The 25930-nt window shown below is 43.1% G+C and overlaps 1 protein-coding gene across 2 annotated transcripts in view; it reads left to right on the top strand.

The window, feature by feature from the left end:
• The first annotated feature begins 6492 nt into the window (after window positions 1–6492).
• LOC146136874 (zinc finger MIZ domain-containing protein 1-like) overlaps window positions 6493–25930 on the top strand; it is a 57360-nt gene continuing 37922 nt past the window's right edge. For both annotated transcript variants that reach the window (XM_083395523.1, XM_083395524.1), the window contains exons 1-2: window positions 6493–6907; window positions 7384–7497. In XM_083395523.1, the coding sequence (XP_083251649.1) occupies window positions 6782–6907; window positions 7384–7497 (240 nt within the window). In that variant the 5' untranslated portion in view covers window positions 6493–6781. The remainder of the gene's footprint in view (window positions 6908–7383; window positions 7498–25930) is intronic.

Genomic DNA, 25930 nt, shown 5'->3' with positions numbered 1-25930 from the left:
CGTATTCATGACGCAACTGCGCTGCAACTTTTCGAATATGACGTAATTGCTCTGAGATAAGAAAGCGTCCCTGTTCGACAATGGGTGAGAACCGCTTAGACGGGAATGAAGGTCGCAGTGCGTAATGCCACACACTTTGATGTTTTTAGGAAGCCTTTCTAATAACTTACCTGGATTTTAGATACGAAAGCGCATTTTTATACACTATATGCACGGATCTGTAATGTAGCTTGATAATGATTTGGAAAGCCAAAAAGGTCGAGTAGATCGACAGCATCTTGATTAAGACGTTTCGATACGAGCTTGTATCATCTTTCAGTTAAAAGTGCATTATGTTTGGGGGTCGTGAGCCGGCGATAATCTGCATTTCCTGTGCACAATAAAGTTGGCATGTTACAAACCTTTACCCGGCCATTACCTATAAAGGACTCTACAGCGACAAAATAGCTCACAACTCACACTTATTTTGGAACATGACCGACTTGAATGTGATGAGCTGAAGAGGTAAGCTTGCTAGACATAAAATAAAATCGAGGGCGAGTCATTGAACACGGCGTTTTCGTATTTGTCGATGATTTACTATTGGAAAAGCCCTAAAAATGCACGTAGTGTAAAAAATCACAAATAAATTGATCATTTTCTTTTTACGTCTATTTGGGCCGTTATTTTCACCATTAAACTTATGAACAGATCCGTATATAATGTTCCAAAATTCATTTTGTTTCTACATTAAATGTCCACACAATGCTACATTTTACTGAGTAGGGTGTTCTTGCATTAAGTGTGGATAAATCAGCGCTGTTTTTCAGGGCTTCTAGAACGTATTTTTTGTTGCGAAGTTTACAAAAGTTTCCTAAACACGGAAAAAAGGGTCCGGTTACCTCATTACAGAGTGGTGTATAAATCCTCCTGTGTGTCCACGTGCTCGACGGCACAAAGTTATTCGTCATGGTCGTCGTCGTCTTCGGCGGCGCGAAAATGCGTCACGCGAGAAAGCGACCGGCGATGAGCGACACCTCGTCAAGATTTCACGTCGAACAAAGAAATAGGGCTTCTTTGTTAGCAGCAAGTCTCTCTTTCTCCCCTGCGAGGCGCTTTCTGCGGGGACGACCGAAAACGGCCGGGCTCATAAGATGTCACGTGCGGGAAAGGCGAGCAAGATGAGTGAGGGAGACAGACCGAGAGAGCGAAAGAGAGAAAGGGAGAAAGAGCAAAAACGAGAGAGCGAATTGTGGGAAAGAAAGTTCGACAATCGTGTCTGACTGGCGTGTTTGCGCGTTCGCAGCTAGCCTCGTTGTGTAATGTAGCCACCGCACCGCGCATCACTTGAGCCTGTAGCGAGCTGGCGCGCAGCCGGGGGACGCAAATAACTGAATTGTGTCGGCGCGCGTTCTGTCTTGCCGCGGCAATAAGGGGCGGGCGTTGCACTTGTATCGTTTCCGCGGCCGCGGCGCTTTTGTTACTTTGCTTGCCTGCAAGTGCAGACGCTAGTGCGATCGTCGTGCAGCGAACGACTGTAATACCACAGGCAAGGGATAGGACACGTCATCGCCGCGAAGCCCATTCGGTAATAATACGGTATGAAAGGTCTCAGGGCTCCGGGACTTACGTACAAACGAACCTGATTTGCAGTGTGTTGCTTGGGGTCACTTGCTACGGGCGATAGGCCAAAATGCGAGCGGCTCAGGTGTTGTCAGCTTCCAGCTGCAGCTAGTTGAGCTTGAAAGCTGTCCAGAACTAAACGCTTAAGGTACAGTGTGAGTTGTGCAGACTGTGATCTCTGTTTTATTTTCTCGGAAACGAGTAACTTGATGCCGTCGATTGGCAGCCTTGTGCAGTATGTGCAGCTGTCGGACAATTGTTCTTGATGCAGGTAAAAGTTTGCCAGTAGTTTTTAAACTATAAAGAGGAAATTATAAAAAAGGCAGAAATGAATTAATTTTATGTGTGTTTGACGCGAGTTTGAACCGAGTTGTGGATCGACGCAAATTGTGTCGTTTTGTCAACGTCTCTTTAAAGATGTAAGTTTATCGACAGCGCTTAAACGTGCCTTCTCACTTCCTTGTTTACGAAAATCGCGCCACATTAACGAACGAAGGTAGGGAGACGCATTTGGTCAATTAGGCGTTAAGCGTATGTAAACAGCAATGCAAGTACCCGGGCGCTTTTCAATAGTTTATTTTGAGATATACGAACGCCTTTTACCTCCTCATCTCTCTGGCAGACCGACATAGCGTGACTTCTGTTTTTATGAGGTGCGTTCGCCGTCCTGCCTATCGCCTTTATAACAGAGGACCGTCTCCCCAAATCGTCTGAGGGAGGTGTCTAGCCTAAGTAACAGGAGCGGGCAATTGAAGGTTGGCTTTCCCGAAAACGGCGCGCATGCTGCAATGCAATTTGACACCGACTTGGTACGCATTATCCTCGCCTTAGACGGTTTTGAGCGCATTAATATCGTTCCATTTGCACAGCCTGCAGCGCCCGCTTTATCTGCTCAGAATGACCTTTAGCCTGATTGAAATTGTTTTTCTAAAGCAACGTACTTAAATAACAGCGTTTTTACGCAAACCGAACATTGTCGTCGGTTTTCGTTTTTTAGAAAAAAACACATCGCACTTCTGTGAGTTTGTCACGTGGGGCGACTAATTCCACTTGGTTTTACAAGCCAAGCAATGCCACGCGTCCTTCATCGCTTTTCGTTCGTCGTCTGTTAGAGCCACGCTCTTCAAGGCACAGGTGTTGGCAAGTCAATACATAACTTAAGACAAATCGCCCGCGAGCCGAACTTTACAGTTTTATTTGAGACTTGAATTCCGCTGTAAAGGAACCTGTTGGAAAAAGTTGTCCCCTTTATGTGCTGGCTAGGCATTTCGTCCTTAGTTTAGATGTAGTAGTCGAATTTTCTTGAATGGCATCCGTACAGTTGCCTGGCACAGCAAATCTCAGAACTCTGTTTCATAAAGATAAAATGTCAAATCTCGTTATACTGGCCTAATTTCACCAACGTGTAAATATTTCGCCTTTAAATAAAAATGAGACAAATCGGAAAGAAGTGCTATTTGTCTCATGATTGGCAGGATTTGTTGGTGTTCGTTTGAGCAGTGTATCTATTTTGTTGTCTGGCGTTGTTTGTATTGTGACGTCGTACGATGACATCATACCGCGATCAAGTCTGGCTTCGGTTTTGCTTTGTACGTCATCAGTCCGGAAGAAAGTGAAACCGCTAAAAAAATACCGGTAAGATCCAGTCACATGCGCATTCCTCCATAAATCCACTCTATTGTGTTCGCTCCATTAAGCGAGTCGTCTTGTTTACCTTTTATCACTCCATCCCACTGTTTTTCTCAGTATCTTTCCCCTCTCCCTTTGTGATACGACTATAACGTGTCTATTTCTTTAGACCTTGAACTATATATGTCTTGCCGATTGACTAAGCTTTTTATCATAGCTGAAAACGGAATTTACTAACGGAAAGCATACCTTCATGATACAATGAAGTTTTTACACGCCATCTACGAAATTAAGTGACTTAACGAAAAGTGTGGGAAGATACTACACTGTGTGATACTTTTTTTTCTCTCGGCATTGTTATATCTTCCGTTGAAACAGATTGAACGTTTATTTATTAGCATTTTACGAGAAGAAGTTCTTATGCTTTGCAAAAACAACTAGCTTTTTTGCAGCATGAACAACGCAAACAATACGACTGTATGACTGCTGTATCGATGTCTTTTTAAACGGACCCTCGGGGTACGCAATTAGGCCAAGAAACGGCCTTGCTAATTGGTCCTGCGGCCAGTTGTAAAGGCTGCTTTAAAAAACATTTCCAGCGTGATTTTACCGTATTTTAACATCGTCGATTGTAATGGGACATTTGCCACTATTTTGGAAACGTATGCTGCCTCAGTGTGCAACAAGCAAGGTATAGCTGTCTATACACAAGAACAGGTAAGCTTTAAAACTGTCCAGCCATAGAGAAGGCGCCGCGAAGGAGAATGTTTACAGCCGTAATGTCGCTCGTGATTCTTACAAGCGCAATCACCAGCAAAAGCGGTCGGCTCGCGTCGTTTTCTCGTTCCCCCGGGCCACACTAACAATATTAGCGGCACTTAATTGCGCGAAAGCCTGAACTGCAAGCACGACTCTCCAAGCGTCCTTGTTCTTGTTGTCGTTAGCTTGCGTACACCCCTATTCAATTTGTTTGTGCCTGTTGCCGATTTTCCCTACCCAGGGGGCCTTGAACGTAATCCGTTACACAGTTTCATTAAAATTTACAATTTCTGGAAAGTTGAACCTGTCTTTTAAGTTTCTTTGTCGAAATTCTGTTAACTTGCAATTTGCGTTCGGCCAGTCTATTGGTGTCAGCCATATGATGTCGTGACCTCATTCGCTCTGTGAAATATTTTATCAAAAAACATTCTCTTCGCGTTTTAACGTAAAGTTAACAGTAACGCAATTTTATTTCAAAGCTATATATATAGTACACCGAAATACATTGCAGACTCACCGAATCTGTCGATCAATGACTAATGATACGTAAGGCGTAATCGTTGGTCAAAAAGCAGTTTCAGAAGAGATAGATCTCAGTGGTTAACATGCACATGTGTGTGTTCATGTTTAATTGACTATATATATATAGGCTTGAGTTCGTTCGGTTCTTCAAATTATAATTTTTCAATCTGTGCTCTAAAAATTATAAGCTGTTGTTGAGTCATGAAAATCCGGGAAAGGAATACTTGGCCTTTTTGAGAGCCTTGATTCGTCACGATCTCCTTTCTCTTACAAAAGCCATTGGCAAAGTCCGTGGGTGGTTCTAACCCGAACGCGCCCTGCGTCCAAACTCAAACTCGCGTGCGATAAAAAATGGTGGAGCTGGGTACAAAAAAACTTCTCCGTAGCGATTGCACGCGCTGGTGAAAAAACACCAGCTGAATCACTTGATGCACGCGGTACAGCCGGTACATTTGTAAGCTGTCATGAAGTCTCGTTTTCTCGACTCGCTACCGCCCCCGCCGTTGGCCTTTAAAGGATTTTTAAAGCGCCTACTTTTGTCTAGTTTTAGGTTTTATGGATGCAGCTAACGTATTCCCAAACGCCATTCAAGTAGCCACACGAACTTGAAGAGTTTGTTGACGGTTAAAAAGGGTTATGGCTGTATGTTGTAAGCGGGCGCCTTTACAAGGTCCTTTCGGTGTAGTCTGTAGTGTAAGCGGAGTGAGTCACTTCGCCGCGAAGAACTACTAGCGCACTATATCGCTTGCAGTCTGTCGCTGACCAGCGCCGGCTCTTCTCTCCTGGCGCGCTCCCTTTTTCTCGCGTGCGCTCGTTCGCTCTCACTCTCTCTCTTTCACGCTCTCTATTTTATCCGGGCCGGCGAAGAAGCGTCGGTCGCGAAAAGGCAGAGAATTGGGAGAGGGCGCCGCTTTCGCTCGCCGTTCGGCGCTGGCGGCCAATTCGCGAGATCGTGCGCGTGAATTCTTGGTCATTAGAACCGGGATAGTCTGGCGTGTTGACGGCGGCACAAACTGTAGTTGCTGCTAGAGCTGTTGCTGATGCTCGAGAGCTGAACAGGTCGATATTGTAACGTGAAAGCGAGAGGAAAAGTGGCGCATGAAAGATAAATCAAAAGCGCGGCAGCCATAGTATAGCCGAGTTGCCTGTATTGATCGAAACGACTCAGTTGCCTGTTTGTGAGTTGCTTTAACGAAAGGCAAACTCTTTAAATCCTAATAAACCGGCGTACAGTTTATCTGCTTTGGCAACACCCTACAGTTAAGGTGCGCACAACGGATGCTGACTTTCTAATCAGTCAGCCACTAGCAATGTCGTGTGTCGTCGTAAGATTTCGCTTAGTAGACTGTCTTGACATAGCAGTGGCATGAGTAAATATGTTTATTTAGCTAGTCAACCTACGCTTTCAGTCTCGAGTGTTTGCCGTCCTTTATGATGGGGACGCAGTTTATATGAGTGCTTGTCTGATTGAAATTTGAATGAAGTTTGACTTGCGCATGGAAAGCAAGTAAGCTAGCCAGTTCAAAGCACTTTACTACGTTTACCGCGATAAACGTGTGGTTGTTAACTGTTGTTGGCCGGGCATAGCCAATCTAACAGCAGTGCTCCACACTTGCGGGTTAGATCAGCGAACAGTGCTTGCGATTTCCAGCACTTCTGCAGTTACTTTTGTAAGCGCTATTGATTTGGCGCAGTTCGCCAATGTAGGTCACGTTTTGTGCACAGCTTTCTCAAGGATTACAAATCGGTCCCTGGGCAGACTCGGGCCACGCTTCATTTCTTAACAACTGACTCATGTTAACAAAAGCGAGCAAATCATATCTTGCTGTGAATATTTGTCTACAGAAAGAGGGTGGCCTAGTTTTCTTCGTGAGAAAGGCCAAAATGCTCACATATTTGTTGTAATTAACCTAACTTGCTTGTACCTATTTCGTGTTTAGACCCATATTACTGTATGCCTTTCCTTCCACTGCAGATACAGTAGCCTACTGATAAAACTTGTGACAACAAATTGGCTTGCGGAGAGTTTGACAAGCACCATTTCTTGGAATTATTACAAGCACTTTGACTGAAACGGCGCAGAAACGAAGGGAATAAACCCAGTCACCCAGCAACTGAACTTCCAAGCTTTTTGAAAAGGACGTAGTCGTGCGCCAATCAGCGAGCCACTAATTGACACCCATTGACTCAAATGACGCCACTCGTTCGTGTGGGCTCGGCGAAATTCGGAAACACTCGGATAACTTCGCGCTGGTGATTCCCCCAGGTGATGGGCTCGACGACGGTCAACAACGCAATGCGAGCTTTGACGGTCGGCAACATGGGGGCCCCAAACCCCCTCAACCACGACCCACACACCAGACAGACTCTTGACAGACTGCAGTGCATACAAAACGTAAGTTCGTTGAAAACTGCTCGATTTCAATTAAATTGGAAAACCTGCTACCGACCGATTAAAATGACCACATTGTTTTTTTATTCGTTTGGGTGGTTTAAAAGCTCAAAAAGCTTTCCGAGTGTTTCTTAATCATTTAAAATTATATATTTGCCACCAGCATTGTACTTAGCAAAGTGCAAAGCCGCATGACTGTGATAATGCGGTAATGGCGTCGTGCTACATTTTCATTTCCTTAAAACATCGCCTTTATGGCATTCGCACAAATGGACCTTTTGTGTTACTACCGCGAAGTTGAAGAGCGTGTATTGATTAATGCCGTTTCAGTAAGATTTCGTTGCTCCGGAGGCCACCAATTAACGACTTAAAGCGACAGCGGCGAAGTTTAATTGCTGTGTAACGAGTGAAACTTATCCGGCGAACAACGCCATCGTCTTCGAACCATCATAATAATGACTTGCCACTACTTTTTGCAGCATCTGCGAACTCCACAGTTGTTCACCAAGACTGCCCGGGAGCTTTTGGAATGGTGCTCTGACATGCGAGCTTTTCAGCACCACTTTCACCAGTCACTGATGGACTGCCTTACGGTAAGACGGCTGAAAATCAATTCACATGGCTCCTTTGGTAGCGTGAATGCGGTTAGGCACCTAAACAGCGTTAGCGTCGCTTTCGCGATTTTAAGTTAAACTAGTCGTTTACGAAACTTGCGGATTTTGGTTTTCAATTTTCAATTTTACCGTAAGCTTTCTCGCACACTGTCGCACATTGCGGCTTTACAGAATCGTAGCCAAATAATAACATTAGGTTTTAAAACGCAAATGTTAGACAGAAATGTGATTTGTCAGTTTATGTTGTCACAGAGTTCTTTAAGCCGCCTTGGCTTATTTGGGATTAAAATGCTTCAAAGCTCTAGTTGTCAATGGAAAGCCCTATCAGATGCTCTCGGCAAATAACGCACGTTGTTGTTGTTAATTCCAAACACCCTTAGATCTGTGGTTAGTGTTCGCCTGGCAGACGTTTAGACCTCAAAGTGCTCGTAACGAGTTTGCTATAGTTTGAAGTTTAAACTAACAAAGAAGCAAAATCGTTAAAGCAGCAGCATTTAAACGTTGCGGAACAGCCTACTCGTTTTTCTATAGTCGTTTTACTGGATTACCAAATGTTTAGCGCTAAGGTTGGTTTGCATTGGATCACTAGTCGTATTTTTTTTACCAAACATGCCTTAATTGCGTTTTGTTAACTTGTAACTCGGAGCTATAGCCCGAGTATAAACGTTACCAGTGACTCTTAGATTCATTCGAATTAAGGAACTGATGATGCCACTTGGCGAAATATATTTTCCTTTTAAACAAAACGTCTTATCCTGTTTTTACTCGTGTTTTTAACTATGAGTTTTACTTGTCAGTGACTCTTAAATTCGAAGCTGGTTTTGGAAAAAGTTGCCGAGGGAATGGTCGAATTAATTTATGGTCTACACCAGGGATGTCCAACCTGCGGCCCGCCTGATATTTACGTGCGGCCCACCACTTATTGTCACTTTCAGTAATTATTAAATACAATTGTTTCGACTATCATCAAAACGTGTAGAACATGCAGTATTTGACGTAGGCCTAATCTTATGTTTTTTCTGGGACTATAATCGAGTCTAATGTCGCTTTTCAACATCCATCGAACACTTTGTGCACACACCATTGCTAAGCAAGATGTGTGTTTTTCTAAATGTGTATGTTTTCGGACCGTTTTAAGGAAATTTATCAGGCCAAAGATGTAAAAACTCAAATTTTTGCGCTTCGCCATGATACAACTAATAAATAAGATCGAGATTACTTGCATATTCGCGCATAAGTTCATTCTCCAAGAGCGGGTGTTTATAAGTTAAGTTGTTTTATGACGTCACGATATGACGTAACTTAGGACGTCGCCCCTTTAATTTGAGAGGTTTGAGGCCCATCGAAATTTTTAAAGTGGCAATGCGGCCCTTTTCTGCTAAAAGGTTGGACATCCCTGGTCTACACTCTACAAATTTGGCGCTGGGCAAAATGAAAAGCCCCCCTTTCCAAACCAATGCAGGTCAATAATACCGTGTCGCTCGCATTAAGGGTTTGAAAGTACTTGTTTTGTTGTCGATGTATGGCGAAAAAAGAAACGCGTTCAGTTCCCTGTGCGACGACTACTAGAATCCGAAAACATTTGCTCACGGCAGTCTTTTCTCAGTGTGACTTGAAGTTGCACTTGTTTCTGGCGACGTTTTCATTGCGCCTGCGTGACCGAAATCACGCCTTTCTGCGATTTTGGATGCCAGAGTATAGCGCACGATTGCGCCGTTCGGCGATCATTAAATTTGTCGTTTTGTGTGCCAACAGTTGTCAGTCATCATCACACTCGCGTTTTTTTAATATTTCTGCACAACTAAAAGGGTTTCACCCCGGTATGTCCAGACTGGGTTAAAATATTTCTCGTTTTTTGCCAGATTTACTGAATTTTTAGAACTTTCCTGTGGCATGCGTATAATATATACATATATATATAGCTTTATGCCTTGCCCTATACTTTAAGCCATTTAGCTGTGCTTCTGAAACTTGTTTACTTAGCAAAACCCCCTTTTTACCACGTAAATTTAAGAATAATAGTTGTACAATAATTTCTTCTACAAGGTTTGAATAAACGAGACGGGTGTGCTTTAAGTAATAAAATTCATCAGGGAATAAATTTAAAAATATTCCGATACCCATTTCTTCACGAACCCAAGGGGGGGGGGATAACCCAGTTGGAAAACCATTACACTAGGGGTTAACAACATGGGCTGTTTGTCGATGTAATTACATAAAAGTGTCGATGTGGTTGCATTCAGTTTGCACTTTCTCCAACAAAAATACATAAGAAATCCCACTCTATCGAACCCAAAACCTGTTTGGACATCTTGCAGCCGTTTTCCGTCATAGCTCGGCAGCTACTCTTCGAGCGAAAAGCCAGCCAACTGGTCGGTGGCTGCCCTGACAAGCGCCTACGTACAAAAACCACTAGGTTTGCGGCAAGCAGCGGCAAATGGCTTCCTCTCGCTCGCCAATCAATCACGCGCCAACTGGTGCGTGACGAGCCGGCAGACAGGCAGCGCGAAAATCGATGGCGGCGAGAAAGCCATGTCACTGTTTGCTGGCCTCTAGTTGTTGCCGCTCGCACTGTTTTCTCTTCTTTTCTCTCTAGTATTTTTTACTGGTCGCTTCGAGTCTTTTGCCGCCGCGCCCGCTCGCTCCTAAATGTATTAACATTCCGTTTGCGCGCGATTCCCGTTCGGAGCCGCGCTTTGCGTCACGGAGCAGCCCGAAGGTGCCAATCAATAAGATTGCGCTCGCCGATTTGCCAAACGCCGACAATAGGACGCTGCTGTTGCTACTGCGGGTCGTGATGCCGTTATGCTCATTTTGCAGCGCTCAAGCAGCTTCCAATCTGTTATTTGACGCCGAAATTTTAATTGCTTTAATGAGCGCAGTGCGTCGCTTCAGACGTGCGGCTTGAAGTTTGCGCGATTGGCGTTTTGCTTTGCTGAAATTGCTCGACTGCGAAATAAAATGTGCCGAAATATTGCCGCAAAATTTAGTGCCAGACGGATTTTGTTCCGAAAGCGAAATGTGCGGTGGTTTGATTTGTAAATAAGCGCGGTCATATTTGGCTCTTTCTACAAAGCCTGCGAACTTTCGGAGACGGCCCAGACCGAAAAAATTGAAGTCATTCCCGAAGCGATAAAATCGAGTTCCGAAGCCCCGAAAACCCTGAAGCACCGGATAAAGCAAAGTAAATCGATTATAGCGCCACCAACGGCATTGAGTTCGCCTAATCAAACCTCCGTCTGAACAAGCAAGCGCCTTGACCGTGGCGATGTTGTTTTTGCCGTCGTCGCCTGTGAAGGTTTAAGGGCGCCTCTGTGTAATGTCGGAAGCCGGACGCGGCGTCCTGGCAGCAGACCCCCCCCCCCCCCCCCCCACACACACACACACCCGCCTCGTCCGCCAGTGTCTGCTTAACGGTCAGACGCGCACGTTAAACTTGAGAACAAACACCGACATCCAAAGACCGCAAGTAACCGGTGTACAATTGATACGATCGCGCCCAGCGCCTTTCTTTCGCCTTGGCGTCTTGGCTTTCGCTCCGAGGGAAAACCGCAGAGCGCTGTCGCTGCTTGCGCAACCAAGCGCGACGAGGCGTCGCCGAACCGTGACGCGCGTGACAGTGAATTTGCCGCGATCGACGCGCGTAATTCGAGGCAGGTTTACGCCACTGTTTGTTTTCAGAACCTGGCCAATTGTTGTCTCGGGCGTCGCTTTTTTTGTATCTCACATTTCGAACTCTGTGGATGATCGAAAGTGCGTGGTATGAAAAAAGTGTTTCGGATGGTTTTATAATTTCTTCGTATACTGCCTGTCGATCTTGGCTAGTTCTTTTGTCTATAGTACGAATAGTACTGACGTAAACACTGTTACAAAAGTACTCTATCCTTAAGTCGACAAGTCATTTGCTAAAATACTTAAATTTAGAGCCTCAAGTCGTCGAATTGTTTGCACAACCGCAGACTTTCTAAAAAAATGCCTTTATTTCGATTTTTTAACAAGTCACTTTATAAGTACAAGTCATTTTGCGAAAATACTTAAAGGTGAAAATATTAAAGTGTCGGATTGTGGTATTTTAGTATATTAAAAAGAACTCGAAAATGTAAACTGACCATGTTTGAAAGTGATTCTGTTTTTTAACGGGTTAAAGTCACAGCTTGCTAAGTGGCTGTGCTAGTTGACCGGTACACAAGTCGAGATGCTGCTCGCCGGCGGTTTTGCGCGTTCGGTGGCGTGGTTAGATGGACCATTTCTACCCCCCTAACCGTTTTGAATCGAGCCGATGTCTTGTGTTGCTTTTGCGTCAGCATACCTGCTGCTCTGCTGCTCTGGTGCGTGACGGCGCCTTCACAACACCTGAGTAGCACCGCTCTCACCTCCCTCGGTCCCCCCTTCGTGTTCAAGTCGCTCTGAAGACGCGAAACCCCGTCTTTCTCGACACGCGCTTGCACGAGACGCCTTTCAGTTTACCCGTCACATTAATTTATTGATCGCAGCTCAACTGTAAAAAAAAACAGTTAAAAAAAAATTACCTTTGGAATAAAAATATTTAACAGAAAATACAAATAGCGTGCGCAAAACAATTGACGTTACGCAGGTTTTTCGTTTTTTTTTTCATATAAAAACACATATCTCAGCCCTAAACAAAAAAAATCGCAGATTTAGCGGGGGAGGGGGTCTTATCAAAACGACCTGCGCCATCGCGAGGTTTATTGAGTCGGCGGCAGTTCCACGATAAAGGCACAACGCACAGCACACACAGCATCTCGTCCCAGCCGGGGCGCCGATAAAGATCGCGATTTTTAACAAGTCCAACGAGATAAGTCTATGCTTTGTCAACAGCGCGCCTGGGCCTTGATGTTGCGGTTTAAGGCTGCGTGTGCGATTTCGCCCGTCGTCGCGCCTCCATCGCTGGCCTTTGTAGTCGGCGCTGGCGTCTCCTGAGCCCATATATCAAAACCTCAGCCTGTATATCAGGATTTAAAATACTAGCTCCTTTTTGCCGTGTAGCACAGTCGAAAAGTAATTGGTTCACACTAGTTTGCATTTTCCGTATTAAATATTTCGCTGAATGGCTGAAGTTGAGTGACTTTGATGAAGTCCTACTTGCTGCTGTTCAGTAGTCAAGGTGATAAGGCGTCCAGTACAGTCGGCTGTAGCTTAACTAGGAATACCGATTCTTGAGATGTAACGATTAAAGCGTTGCTAACGTCCAACTTTACACTTTGCCAAAACAATTTTAATTCTTTCTTGTAGCGGTTATTTCAAACACGTCAAAGTATGGTTCCACCAGTCTACCCCCTCCTACCCTTCAACAAACAAATAATAATAATAAAAATATAGGAAAAAATGCCAATTAAGGTCGGCAAGATTGCACACGGTTTGATGTCCGTTTATCGTAATTCGCATATACGAGTGTCGGAAATAAATCTAAAAGCGCGCAATAACCATAACTTCTTGAAAGTATAGTTTAAATGTTCGCACATTTTCGGCATATTTTCACGTGCACACTTAGCAACGAAACGCAACGCATTTCGTCCAGCAAAAAAAGTCGACAGTTTGCAGGCGCCCAGTTCGTGATCCATCCACGTGTTCTGTGCAGCTTTCTCGAGGCGTAGTTACCGCGAAAAGTAACGTTTCGGGTGCAAAGCGAAACGTTGGACAGGTGATGCCTGGAGACGGCGAGGCCGCTCTTTTCGCTTCACTGCACCTCTACAACGCAAACCAACCCACGACTCCCTATCCACTGCACTCTCTCACCTTATAGGGCCGTTTGCTCATTTTAACGACTTCCCTAACATTTTTTCTTTTTTGGGTCAATGCCTCGTCTAAAAGCTACTCCTCCCCGTTTTTGCCCCTTTTTATTCGGACCTTGTTGGTGTTTTCTTTTGGTTGGACCAACATTGGTTGCGGAAATGCGCAAGAGTCGCCTAGTTTTACAGTATTACGGAAAAATCTTGTACGTGCGCAGAAATAGACGACATAAAAAATTTGTTTCCTACCCGGCTTTTGGTCTAAATATTTGAAAGTGAAAAACTGCGGTCTGGGCATTTTTTTTGTAAATATCCTGGCCGTTTTCCCGAGAAATTAAAAGGTTCGCGTTTTGATTTATCGTGGATTTATATTCACATCAAAAAATATCGAAAGACAAAAGCGTTCCTTAAATGTGTTTTGGAAAGCTCCACTCTTGCCCAGGTGCTGAAAATCCTTGTAGTTGTTGTGTTGGCCTGATTGTCAGTCGTACGATAAGGTCCGACAACTTGTTCATTACTCAAACCACCGCCACGACCCACGGGTGTCTTTCGAGTTGCGCCCTAGTGCGGTTAAGATAACATCCGCATTCTGGCTGCGGTCATTCCTTTGGGTGACCTGCGTTGCTTTTTTAGCTGGGCACCGAAAAGTGAAAAGCAATAAGGCGTTACACGACTGTGTAGCGTTCAGTTTTGCTGGTATGTAGTTTCATAATTCGTAGGATAACATGTCTTCTAATGCTATTGTGGGTGATTTCAGTGTGTTTAGCACGTAATATATTTTTTCGTTGCAGAGAAGTTGTCAAAAGGTATACATAACTAAAATTTTTCGTTAAAAAAAAAACAAAACAAAAACTGTTGCTACCAGGGATAATATTAATAATTAAAAACAGCTCCTCATGAAATTGTAATTGTTAACCAACATTTCGGAAATCTATTTAAATGTTAAAGGACACTGAACGCTCGTAGTAAAATAAATGGAAAAACACAAAAAAATAAAAAAAATAAATTTCAAAGCCAAAAAGGTCTAGTAGATCGACAGCATCTTGATTAAGACGTTTTCGATACTTGTATAAACTTCAGTTAGTATTATTTATTATTATTAAGCTACATTACAGATCCGTGCATAGTGTACCCAAATAAAAAAAATATTTGTTAGAAACCTTAATGCTTTTATGACAGTTGTTGTTACGCTCCATTGACGACTGGCGACGTGAGAACTCGACACCGTTAAACACACCCCCTTCCCCCCTAAACCACCCACCAGTTTTTGACCCAGTATCGCAAGCACGCACTAAATGCATCTTGGGTGGCGAGTTACTTTACGGGCTTAGACGGCTTTGGGCGGCTTGTAGCCTTACGTTTAAGTTCGTCGAATTTCGTGAGTCATATGCGCCTTGTGGCTTCGAAATGCTACACTTTTAAATCGTGAGCTGAGTTGTTTCTATTTCTCGCCCTTCACCCCGTAATATTTTCGTTGAGCAGTTTAAAGTTAGTATGTATAACAGTGTTTGTCTACCTATGGCTCGCGACCCCAAATCCGCAACAACGTTATAGTTAGGGCGACTGCAGTAGTTCTTATCGTTAGGTTTATTAATGTTGGTTCTCAACAATTTTTTTCCAAAATCTAGAGGAAAAAATAAGGAAGATATGGTTCATATGAAATACATTTGTGTTTGGTAATTCTTTGTTTAATTTGCGTTTTGCTCACTCAAAGCTTCAAAGAGTTCAGTAAAGAGAATTTGGTCGCCTGAGCTTTGCTCCTATCCCTACGCGTATTGTTTGGGTCGCCGCGAAAAACGGATTTAGAAACACTGGTGTATGCCGACTGCGTCACAAGCACTTGCTGGGGTTCGTTTTAAAGATACAACTAATCTAAATTCCAAATTCCAGCAACATCCGTCTCAAAAAGTGACATTCAAGTAAGAGTTGAACTTGGTCCTCCAGACCAGTGGTTCTCAACCTTTCTAGCACACGGACCGGTAAAATTTCAAAACAAGTTTTGCGGACCGGTGGACCTTCAAAAATCGAAATCAACCCAAAATTTGATAACGCAACAGTATGCAACTAAAACACTTTTTAGCTTTCACATACAGCTGGTCTTAAAATTTAAGACTTGAACGAGTTGTAGCCTACTTTTAAACAGTTGGCCAAAACACTTGCAGCATTGTGACGTACAATGAAGTCCAAAGTAGACCATTAACTCTATGTTACGTGTAATTACGGAGCTGGCGAAGTTCTAAATTTGATGGAAAAGCCTTCAACATCTTGAATTTTGCAATTGCGATTAACATTGTAATATATTTGACGGGCCGGCAGGAAAGTTGACGCGGACCGGCGGTTGAGAACCACTGCTCCAGACTAAAATACTAAACACCGGTTTGGCTGCAGCATGATACCGAAGTGGTTTGCTTGGCAGTCTGACTATAGATACACGACACCCCCATTTGTTTTGCAAAGTTAGCGACCTCACAGGAATGTGCGTGAATCGTACGTCCTCGCTACAGCAAATGAGCCACAACCGAGCGCCGGCAAAGTATGACCGTCGCGTGTGTATTAAGTTACCTTCCGCAATGCCGCCGCACCCTTGTTGCACGTGAACTCGACAGATGGGGTGTTACACTTTTCTACTAGGATCTTTCTGGGTTTAAAAAAAAAAATAGTTTGAAATTTAAATGTAAAGCACGTGACATGTTACAACAACCCAACCCACCAAAACATTTTTTTTGTTTTTCAACCAATAATTTCGCGCGTCAGTGAAATCCTAACACTGTCGTAATTTGGCCGAAATGATGAAAATGAGAAATGTACACCAAGTTCCAAAATTTAAAAAGGAAAAGATTTGTGTATTTAAACTCCCCTTCCTTTTTAAACGCAACCTGCTCTTTTCGTTACCGATAAAAAACAGCTTTTTCCCCCCACGAATTTACACCGCACGCTTCTTTCAACGAAGCGCGACGGATGCCAGGTGTGATTTTCGCTACCTGTGTCGGGCCACGAACGTCACTGCGGCCAGGAGAGCGTCAGTGACCTCCCCCCCCCCCCGCTTCGGGACCCCCTCCCCCGTCGAGCCTCGTTTACCCCTAATGGTTTTCCCGCCTGACAGCAAATGGTTGCGTAACGTCGGGCGAAAAACTCTAAGCATTTTTTAGGTCAGGGGTTCTTAACCAGAGGTACGTGTACCCCTTGGTGGTACCAAAGCCGGGGATTCGTCATGCAGTGTGAAATTATGCTCTCATTAGGCATATTTGTGATAAAAGGGTAATTTACAAAAACCAGCAATGAAAATACATTTGTAAATTGACTGATTGTTTGTGTGTCTAGCTATTGTTCAACTTACAAGACTGTTTTTAATGCATGCATTCAACACGTGAGTTATAAATACACCGGGTTTAATTCGTAATGTTGCACTTTATATTCATTTCTGACGTTTGCGAACAATCGATTTCACGAGGGGCAAGTCTCTTTATGCTTGATGCCGTTAGAAATCAGCTGCACGTTGTTACGTGATTTCTGCGTAATGTCCAGAGATGACTCGCTATACGATGGGTTAAATGGGTTTAAAGTTAGTTGAAATTGTATGTTGCCACAACCGCTGCAAAAGGCGTCCAAATTTTTCCTGTGATTGACCATTTTTAATTGGTAAGCTGCGAACATGCAGACGGATACCAACATTATCGTCATTGGTATTGAAATTTAGCAAAAAATCACGCACGAACCTTCCGTCAAACGAATCAAGTGCGCAAAAGTGCAAACTGTTTTTATTTCGTTCATTTATGATTTGTTTGAATGTCGAATCTCATCCCTCATTCGTGAATTTCAGCCAAAGTTTGCGGATCAACATAACATTTTCGACCTTTGCTCGAAAATAATGAATTGATAATACAATCGATGCTATGAACAAGCTTCAAAGTCGATTTTAACCCTCGAAACCTGAAAAGCATCACGGTTGCACGTTTTAATTTGATCAATATTGCTTATTTGGCCATAGTAATGACGTAGTTGGTATCAGGTCTTACCGCCGTGTTTTTGCTCATGGGGTATCAGTTTCGGAATGTGAACAAAGTATCGAAAATACTGTTTCAACAGTGCATTCCCATAACTCCCCATTGCGCAACTTCCATGTTTATATACGGAAAGCCCTTCAGCAACAACGTTCAGAAACATGCCCCTCTTGCAACAGCAAAAAAGCAAAGTCGCCAGCGCTTGTGTTTGACTTCTGTGGCGACCGTTTAAAGTTGGCCGATCAATGATTAACGCGACCTGTTGCCTCACAGCGCCGAACGCACACACTTTCGCCTCAGGCGTTTGTTTGAGTTATCATCTGGCAATAATATGAAGCATCGTCGCCTTGTTAATTGAGTCTCGTTCCTCGCGCCCGGCGGCTTTCGCCTTTAACGTCGGTCGTTACGGAGTGTTACGAGCGCCTTGGATTTACGCGTTTCAGGTTTTTTCACTGCCGATCGCTATTTGCGCCGTTTGAGATTTAAGTCCTAACGGTCTATATATGTTGGCGATTTTCCCTGGCGTTTTGTGTATTTGTTTACGCGCAGTTGTAATTACGAGAGGCTTTTTCGGAGCGTTGTACGCATTTGCATGCTGCAATGCTATTGTGATCAGTCAAGTCGAGTGCCTTCGTAGATTACCCACCAAACATCAAACGCTTTAATAATTGTGTTGTACTGAATATGTGAATAATGGAAATCACCTTGACCCTTGCAAGATAAATGTCGACCTTAATTTCTGATCAGTAACAGCAGAATACTGTGTATTCTGCGTTTCATAACGGTTCTTTTTTTGCCAAATACCTAAATCTAATAAATTCTCATAAAAAATTGCTGCGTCACAATCTTAACGCTAAAACGCTTAAATGACTATGTACATTAATATCTACAAAGTCGTCAGCTTTACAGTTTATTTTTCACCGTATGTTGTTTGATGACGTCATTATGTTCCGGTGGGCGATAATTAACCGATAAGCTCGCTTGAAACTTACTGCAACCCTCAGCGAACTGACAAAAAAGTCACAGCTGAATACTTTTTAGTATACTTTTAGTTCGCTATAATACCCCGCAAACAAGCACACTTATTTTGTGGACGCAAATTGATTTAAACTCCGATTCTCACTGTCGACGCAAAGGTTTTTCGTTCTCTACAGAATAGTCGGCTATAGCAACCAACTGAGGTTGCATCCAGTAAATGCTGATTTCACTTTATTTAAATTGGGGTCGGTTATAAAAAAGACCACTTGGTTATAGCATCACGCCAAAAGGTTGCCGAACGTTCTGTGCGCAAACTTTTATCATTTTCGCCTCTAATCGAAGTTCACATGATAGCCGACGGTTTCAATTCTGCGCTCGGTTCACACGCTTTCCTTGTAATTTATACAAAACCGTTAGCGGTTGTTGGAACCCGCAAACCCGTTCCCGGCCCAACTCGCAGCGCCTCCTAGCCCTGCTGTCACGATCCCGCCTATAAAGGGCCTTTCGCTCTCCGCAAACACGCAAATGCCCGTCGCCGGGTAACGTATGCTCGTTGGCGCACAAAGGATCTGTCGACCGTGAACCACATTCCGACATGGAATCACACACCTCAACCCTATACCCCCACATGGACCGCAGACCCGTAATAGCCATTCAATTGCGCGCGGGCAAAAGGGATGCTATGCCGCCGAGTTCTGCGCCCGCTGGTTATGTAACGTAGCCAAGCGCAACGCCGGGCGAAACATCATTACGCCACACCCCCCAAACCCCCCTTGGGCGCCGCTTTGCCCCACAAGGGGCGGTCGGGGTGCGGTAATTACCCCGTGTGAAAATACCGGCTCTTGTTCGTTGGGGCTGGGTACGCGTGGGGTTTGGAGGGGTGCTGAACGCGCAAGTTGGATAACAAAGAGGCGTGAGCTCTTCAAAGCTTGTGTCGTTCTTAATTTAACTTTGCAATGCACAAATTATAGGGGCGTTTGTAAATGCTACTAGTGTAGTAGGCTGCGATTAGTTGTTTTAGCAGTCACGGCGCACGAAAAAAAAATCTCCTGTATGAAATGTGGACCAGTACATATATGTAATTACCTATGTAAGCTGTTAGCGACACATCAGCGGTGTGCTACATGAATATATACTGACGCTTATATAAAACAACTCGAAAATCAAAACAACCAAGCCATGAATTTCCCATATTGTGATATAGCCCAGATGATGAAGTGTACAGACGAATCATAACGCCATACTTATTAAATTACCGGGATGCGTTTGGATAGGCTATTACCGAAATGTTGGCCTCTAAGCAATCTGTTTGGCTAAAAATCTAGAAATCACGACATTGGCCATTAGGGATGTTCAAAGTAGAATATCGAATCCTTGGATTCGAATCCAGATGAGATTCGAATCCAATTCTGCCGTTTATTTCGGGTAATTGGAACCGATATAATTTAACGTTTGTACAAACGCGTGTGGTAAGTTGGCCTGTCGCTGCGGCGACCAATTTATCGTGATTGCTTTAAATGTAACCTGGTAGTGCAGTGTCAGCGTTTTTTCGGGCGACAAATTACCGCGTCTCGCGATAACGTTCGTCTAATAATTAGGTGTCAATCAAGCATTATTGGGCGAGCGACTAACGTGTAATTTCAGGTGGGGAGTTCCCAATTTCCCTAAATGCGTTAAGTTGCAAACGTAACATTACGTTGTAAGAGGTGCTGGATTTTCAGCGAGGTTATACAGTAATGCACAGCGTAATTGTCAAGTATTCGTTATGTCAATAGTAACTTATTCTTTGCAGTACATTATTTGACTGCATAACAGATCTTTTTAGTCAAAAAAAGAAGCACAAAAACTCAACAAGCAACAATGCTTTAAAAACAGGGCCGAATTGCTAAAGAGTTCTGTGTTCGGTGTTGCATTGTACTCACTATTGGCAAAAATATAAGTTTTGGCAACAACCTGGACAGTTGACATATTACAGTTTACACAACTGCTTCAAATGACAGTTGTTAAGAATGTTAAACATATGGCAGATTTTTTTTATTATAATGTACACATGTTAACAAAAAATCCCTTCCCCAAACAAAATCGAGGTTAAATAATGTAATAAAAATATACTAGGATTCGCTATTCTGGATTCGTTATTCTAGATTCGAAACCTATTATTCTAGAATACCTTGGTATTCTACTTTGAATATCCCTATTGGCCATACTGAAACTCGAAAAGCACAACATAATTTATATGTTTCGCCATACTACTTACGAAACGACCCTCTTTCTTAAACCCCACCCATTGCCCCAACATCGCCCCAGCCAATCCGAACATACCGTCCCCATTTGCGCAACCCCGTTAAAACCACGCCGCCCCAATGTAACCCTACACCCGGCGTTCGGGTTGCAGATAACGACCTTGCAGCTATTTCCTGTCTACCCTCCTTTATTCCGACCGCGACCAATTATCTTTTGCAACACTCTGGCGAGCCAAGTGATGGGTGAGACCTGTCTGGCCATCGCTTGAATCAAAGAGAGGTCTGGTGGGATTAGGGCCTTTTGCTTACGGCGGAAAGTTGCCGTGATTTGGTTGTTTTTGTCGTCCACGCTTTTATTTAAAGGCGCTTTGTCTTTATGGGATCTTTTTGCTGCATTTATGTGTGAGAAGGTGAAAATTGCTAGTTTGGAACGTTTTGCTCGAATGAGCCCTTATAGATAGACACCTAATCCTTTGTTTTTTTAAATTAAAAAAAGAATATTTGAATTTTTTTATTAAAAAAAATATATTTTGTTAAGTTTACTGCCGATCGGTTTAAATTTAATGTTTTTATGTAATTTTTTTTTAGTTTTAAAAGCTGTTAAAATCTAGCAATACCTTAAATTGCTAAAACCGGACAATAAGCAGACAAACATTCTTTTTGCATTTCAACTCACTTGACTTTCAACATTTTTTTTATTTTTTTTCACCTCAAATTGTACTCAGAATTCTTCCTACACTTGTCATCATCCATATTCATGGCATCGACGTCGGCTGCCGGCTTCACGCGGTCAATTAAGGCGAACGATTTTTTTTTTTCGACAATTTATTTTTCGCCGTCTCAGATCGAAATTCGCCTCTGTTTTCGATCCTAATCGAACCACGTCCTCGGCACCTCGATGTCCGTCCGCTTTGCATAATGCATAACGCACGCTGCAAAGGGCGACGGCGCGGCTCGATAAAAAGAAACTTTTATTTTATGGACGAGGAACATTCAAGTCGGAGTTGCTTAGGGTTCACTTGTTTCTGAATGATTAATGAGTTGGTCGGCGACCGAGCTAAACCAAAAAACACGCTTTTTGCCCTCGTTGTGTGGGAGACTTCGGTTTTCCTGTATAACCCCGTTGTTATCAATTCATGATATGCCATAAAGGAGTTAGTGCAGTGCTTCTCAACCTATGGGTCGCGACCCAAAATTGGGTCGCTGTTTGATTTGGTTGGGTCGCTGACTGCATTAATTCACATGTTTTTACTAATTGGGATTGTTTCTGAGCAAAATTTCTCAGTTAGGAAAATTAAGGAAGCAATACAAATAATGTATAGTTATTAAAATTCGAAATTCTTTATGCCAATGCCTAGCTTTTATTTCGCTTACAAGAAAAAAACAATTAGGTGGCTGAACCTTACTCGTCATATTTACACATAATATTTGGGCCGCCGCGAAAAAGGTTGAAAAACACTGAGTTAGTTTAAAATGGTTCGACGAATTTTTTTGATTTTTTTTTCCTAATTTTTTTTGTTGTGGTTGAACGAAAAACTTAAAATGGTTTGTCAACTTTTCGACCGCTACTAGCGTTGAAATTCGTTATTTAGTATTTCAGAAGCTACAGCATGGGAAAACCGAATACCGTCGATTTAAACTCCCTAACTTTATTTGCACAGCATACACTTATCAAAAAAATCGAAATTCGGCCGCGCTGACACTTGCTCGTTAAACAAATTCATGATGATTACGCGTACAAGTTGAAGCAAATAGCTCTAAGAAGTTGGTTTCCGACCTACAACCTGCCAATCACCCAGCCACGCTTCCACGTAGAGCGCGATCTGGGGCCGTTTTTTTAAGAGAGCCCCAGAAAGGAAAGCGACCCATGCAGTCAAAGCTTCTCAGAAGCGCCGTGGCTCCTGCAGCGTAAATGCCCGATCGGGTTACCCCAACGAGTGCTACGATCCCCAGGCATGTCCGCCAGTCTGAGGTTGCCCGCCCCCGACAGACTGACTCTGTTTGAATTTTTTTTTTCGTGCCAAAGAAAAAAAAAAATTTTTTCGCCCCCCTCCCAAAAAAAAATGTTTTTAGTTCAAGCCTCAAAAAAACACTCGCAAGGTAACGAGTGCCCGTGCGACCTTGGCGACCTTTAGGACAGGTGCTGGCGTTCAAATCGAAAAATCGTGACTTTGGGTATGAGTGTGGAAGGGTTGGGGCTGCTTTGTCGGGTAAATATGCATATAGGCCCTTTTAATGGGAAAATACATTTTTGCTCGTTTTTCACACACTCAGGTTTTCTATTTTTTCTAAATCAGGTTTTCTATTTTTCTAAACGCTTTTTAGCAGGCTCGTTTGTTTTTGTAGATTTTTAGCAACGGGAAAAAATACCCGTTGATGTGTTAAGGGTTTTTATTGGGAGAAAGCCGATTTAGATTTCCTCGTAAAAAGATATAAGATTCCGCTTTACGCCTAAATAGAAAAGAATAAAAGGTTAGCCTTTCGCCAAAATAAAAATAAAATATGCCCGTTCGATTAAAATGGTCACGGTATACGCCATTTTCTGCAGCACGAGTTTTTCGTTTCTTTCTCACACATTAGCTACTCAAGGCTGAATATAATAATTCGCCGCGCACCTACATGAAATAAATGTATTGCAAACAAGCACTCGAACTTCCGGCAGTTTGGCAGACGCGTCTCAAAGTCAAGACCGTTGTTTTCCGCCGCCTATATAGCGTCGATTAGCCTTACCCTCTGTAGCGTTTCCGAATTCCTCAAAACGAGCTGAACCCCACACCCTTCTAACCCCTGTCAGGCGTACTGGATTCTGTCAAACGTGGGGCTGTATCGCTCTCTGGGGGAGGTGGGGGCTAAAGGGATGACCGGCTCGCTACTGTTGGCGCACTCTTGCGACGATCAAAAGACGGTCATCACCCTTCGTTCCACTTTGCTACTTTTCAATTGCGGCTCGAACAAAAAAATGCCCGGTTCGTTCTTGTGAAAGTTGATATTGGAAGTGGGGTTGAAATGCGCTTTACTTTCTCGGTCGTTGCATGCTTATGAAAGCGAGCGGAAACACATGTGATCAGAACGCTGGCTTTGTTGGTGATGCTGGGAATGCGTGTAGTAAACCGTGCTGCGCTGTTTTTAAGGATTCGTTCTATTTTAAAGTGATTTGGCAAAATTGCCCCCAAACAACGAGTTAAGAATTTCAGATCTTTATCTATTCTTTAAACTCACGCTGTTTTTTAAATTACACAAATATGAGCGATTTTGTGGAGCGCATTTCAGTCGCACAATATTTGTTGAAATCTAAGAAATCCAATCGCAACATAAAATCGGTTGTTGATGTAGAAAATAAATGCATTTGTAAAAAGAGATAAAGCCTTGTTGGAAGAAAAAAAAACGCCGAATTTGATGGAACGTGAAGCGGGTGCAAAGCCTCAACAGGCGACATCACGCCGCATATATCAATAATTAAACTGCCCCGATCGATTTTCGCCTCCATCGCCAACGACGTCGCATGTCGCGTGCCGCGCGCATCATATGTGACGCGTGTCGCGAAGGCGCTCGATTTGACGCCGTGTAAGGGTGCTACAAACAGTTTATTGTAGGCAGTTTTGGCGGTCCAACTAGGATCAGAGCCGATACCAAGTGATACGGTATCGCTTATCGTCCGATACAAGGTCGTATCGGTGCCGACCCCATACCAAATTGATTTTGATCCAATAACTTAAAAAAAATCTTTAAATTGTTTTCATTTAGTACTTTTGCGCTTAGTAGTGACGTCATTTGTTATCGGATCGCGAGAGTTTTCATTTTTGCAGTTTCTACTGCGCGATCCGACCCGACACCAAATGACGTCATTATTACGCTCAAATAAACAAAATAAAAGATTTTTATTCTAGGATATTATCTTCAAATTTTTTTCGGTTTTGGACCAAAGCGTCAAGTTTCAGCATCCCCAATGTTCCAACGCAGGGATATTTTGCTGGGGAGAATTTTTTTCGGGTGTTTGCAAATGAATACAGCTCTATTTCTTGCTTATACTTCCGTTCCGAAAAATTCAAAGGGTTTACCCAACACCAATCACTTCTTAACCTACTGGTTAGCTGACAAACCTGGTGGCATTAAATGGCGCCAAAAGAACCGTTCAAGTGGTCGTAGAAACCAGGGCGCTGACCGTGAAAGTGATACACCCTTCTCAGAATCCCTATTTAATGGCCTGTCGAATGCTAAGCGCTACACGAAGTCTTCTTCTGTATTTAATATAGAGGAAACGTAAATAAAATAAGCAAAGGCATAAAACAATTAAAAGCGGCCAACGTCTAAAAAGGAGCTTGAAATGTTTAAAACAAAATTACAAAAAGTTTTCGAAAAGTTCTCCGACATTTTTCCTTTTTTTTTTCGCCCAAACCACTACAACGAGGGAACAAAAGGGTTTGAGGGCCGAATGTAACTTATGAGTAGGTGCCAGCAGAAAACGTGATAACATAAGAAATAAAGCGTGAAAGGCGAGGTACATAAGTGAAAACGCGATATAATTTACATGAGTGAGAAAGAAAGAAAAAAGAAATAAATAAGGAAAGAAAGAGAGAGAGAGAGAGAGAACGAACAACAGGCTGGAAAATATTCAATGCTAACTTATGGCATATAATAATCACCATCGCTGTTTCTGTCTATTAGTGAGCTTGTTGTAAATATTGTCGTTTAAATTGTATCAAATTGTAACCTTATTATTCCATATGTGTGATATGTGCATTTTAACAAATAAGACCATTTTCATTCAATGGCTGGTATGCCTCGTGTTAGGAATCGATAAATATGGAAACAGTAACGCACACACAAACGATAAAACAAAAAACCTGTGCGACAAAAGTATTGCGAAAGCAGGTTTTAAATCGCCGAACGAGAAGTGGGCACTTTCTGTTGGATCCAAAAACAAGAATAAGCACTCGTATAGCGTTGCTCCCCTTGGTTCCATTCCTCGATGCATGAATAATGGATCGGCTTTAATAATTACGCTTTTGATGTTTTCGCGGCGCCACCGCTGCAGTCCTGCGCACGACGCCAAGGGCTCTGACTTTAATTCGGTTAAGGTGTCATGACGTTTTGCGGGAGCGTCTCCTCGAAATGTCTTTTGCGCCACCTCCATTTTCTTGGCTTCTCGATCGGATGACGAATGTTGCGCGCGTTAGACGAAAAAAAAAACAGATTAGTAAACGCCTACCAACGGCGCTTTAATTTGTTTCGGTAAACGGCGAACCCTTCATCACAGTTTCTGTTTGTTGCTATAGAAAGCAAATTGGTCAAAATATGTCAAATTGTTGGAATTTAGAGAGTCGAACCGTCTGCCTTTCCCGTTTCATTTCGGTTCGGTTTGGCTCCAAGGATTTTGTCGAAATCCGGTTCAGCTCTGGTTTCGGTTCGGAGCAATTAAACAGTTCATTACAGCTCCGGT

The sequence above is a fragment of the Ascidiella aspersa genome, chromosome 8, assembly GCF_963924565.1.
Source record: "Ascidiella aspersa chromosome 8, kaAscAspe10.2, whole genome shotgun sequence".
NCBI classification, from domain to species: Eukaryota; Metazoa; Chordata; class Ascidiacea; order Phlebobranchia; family Ascidiidae; genus Ascidiella; species Ascidiella aspersa.
This window is presented reverse-complemented; position numbering and strand designations above follow the sequence as displayed.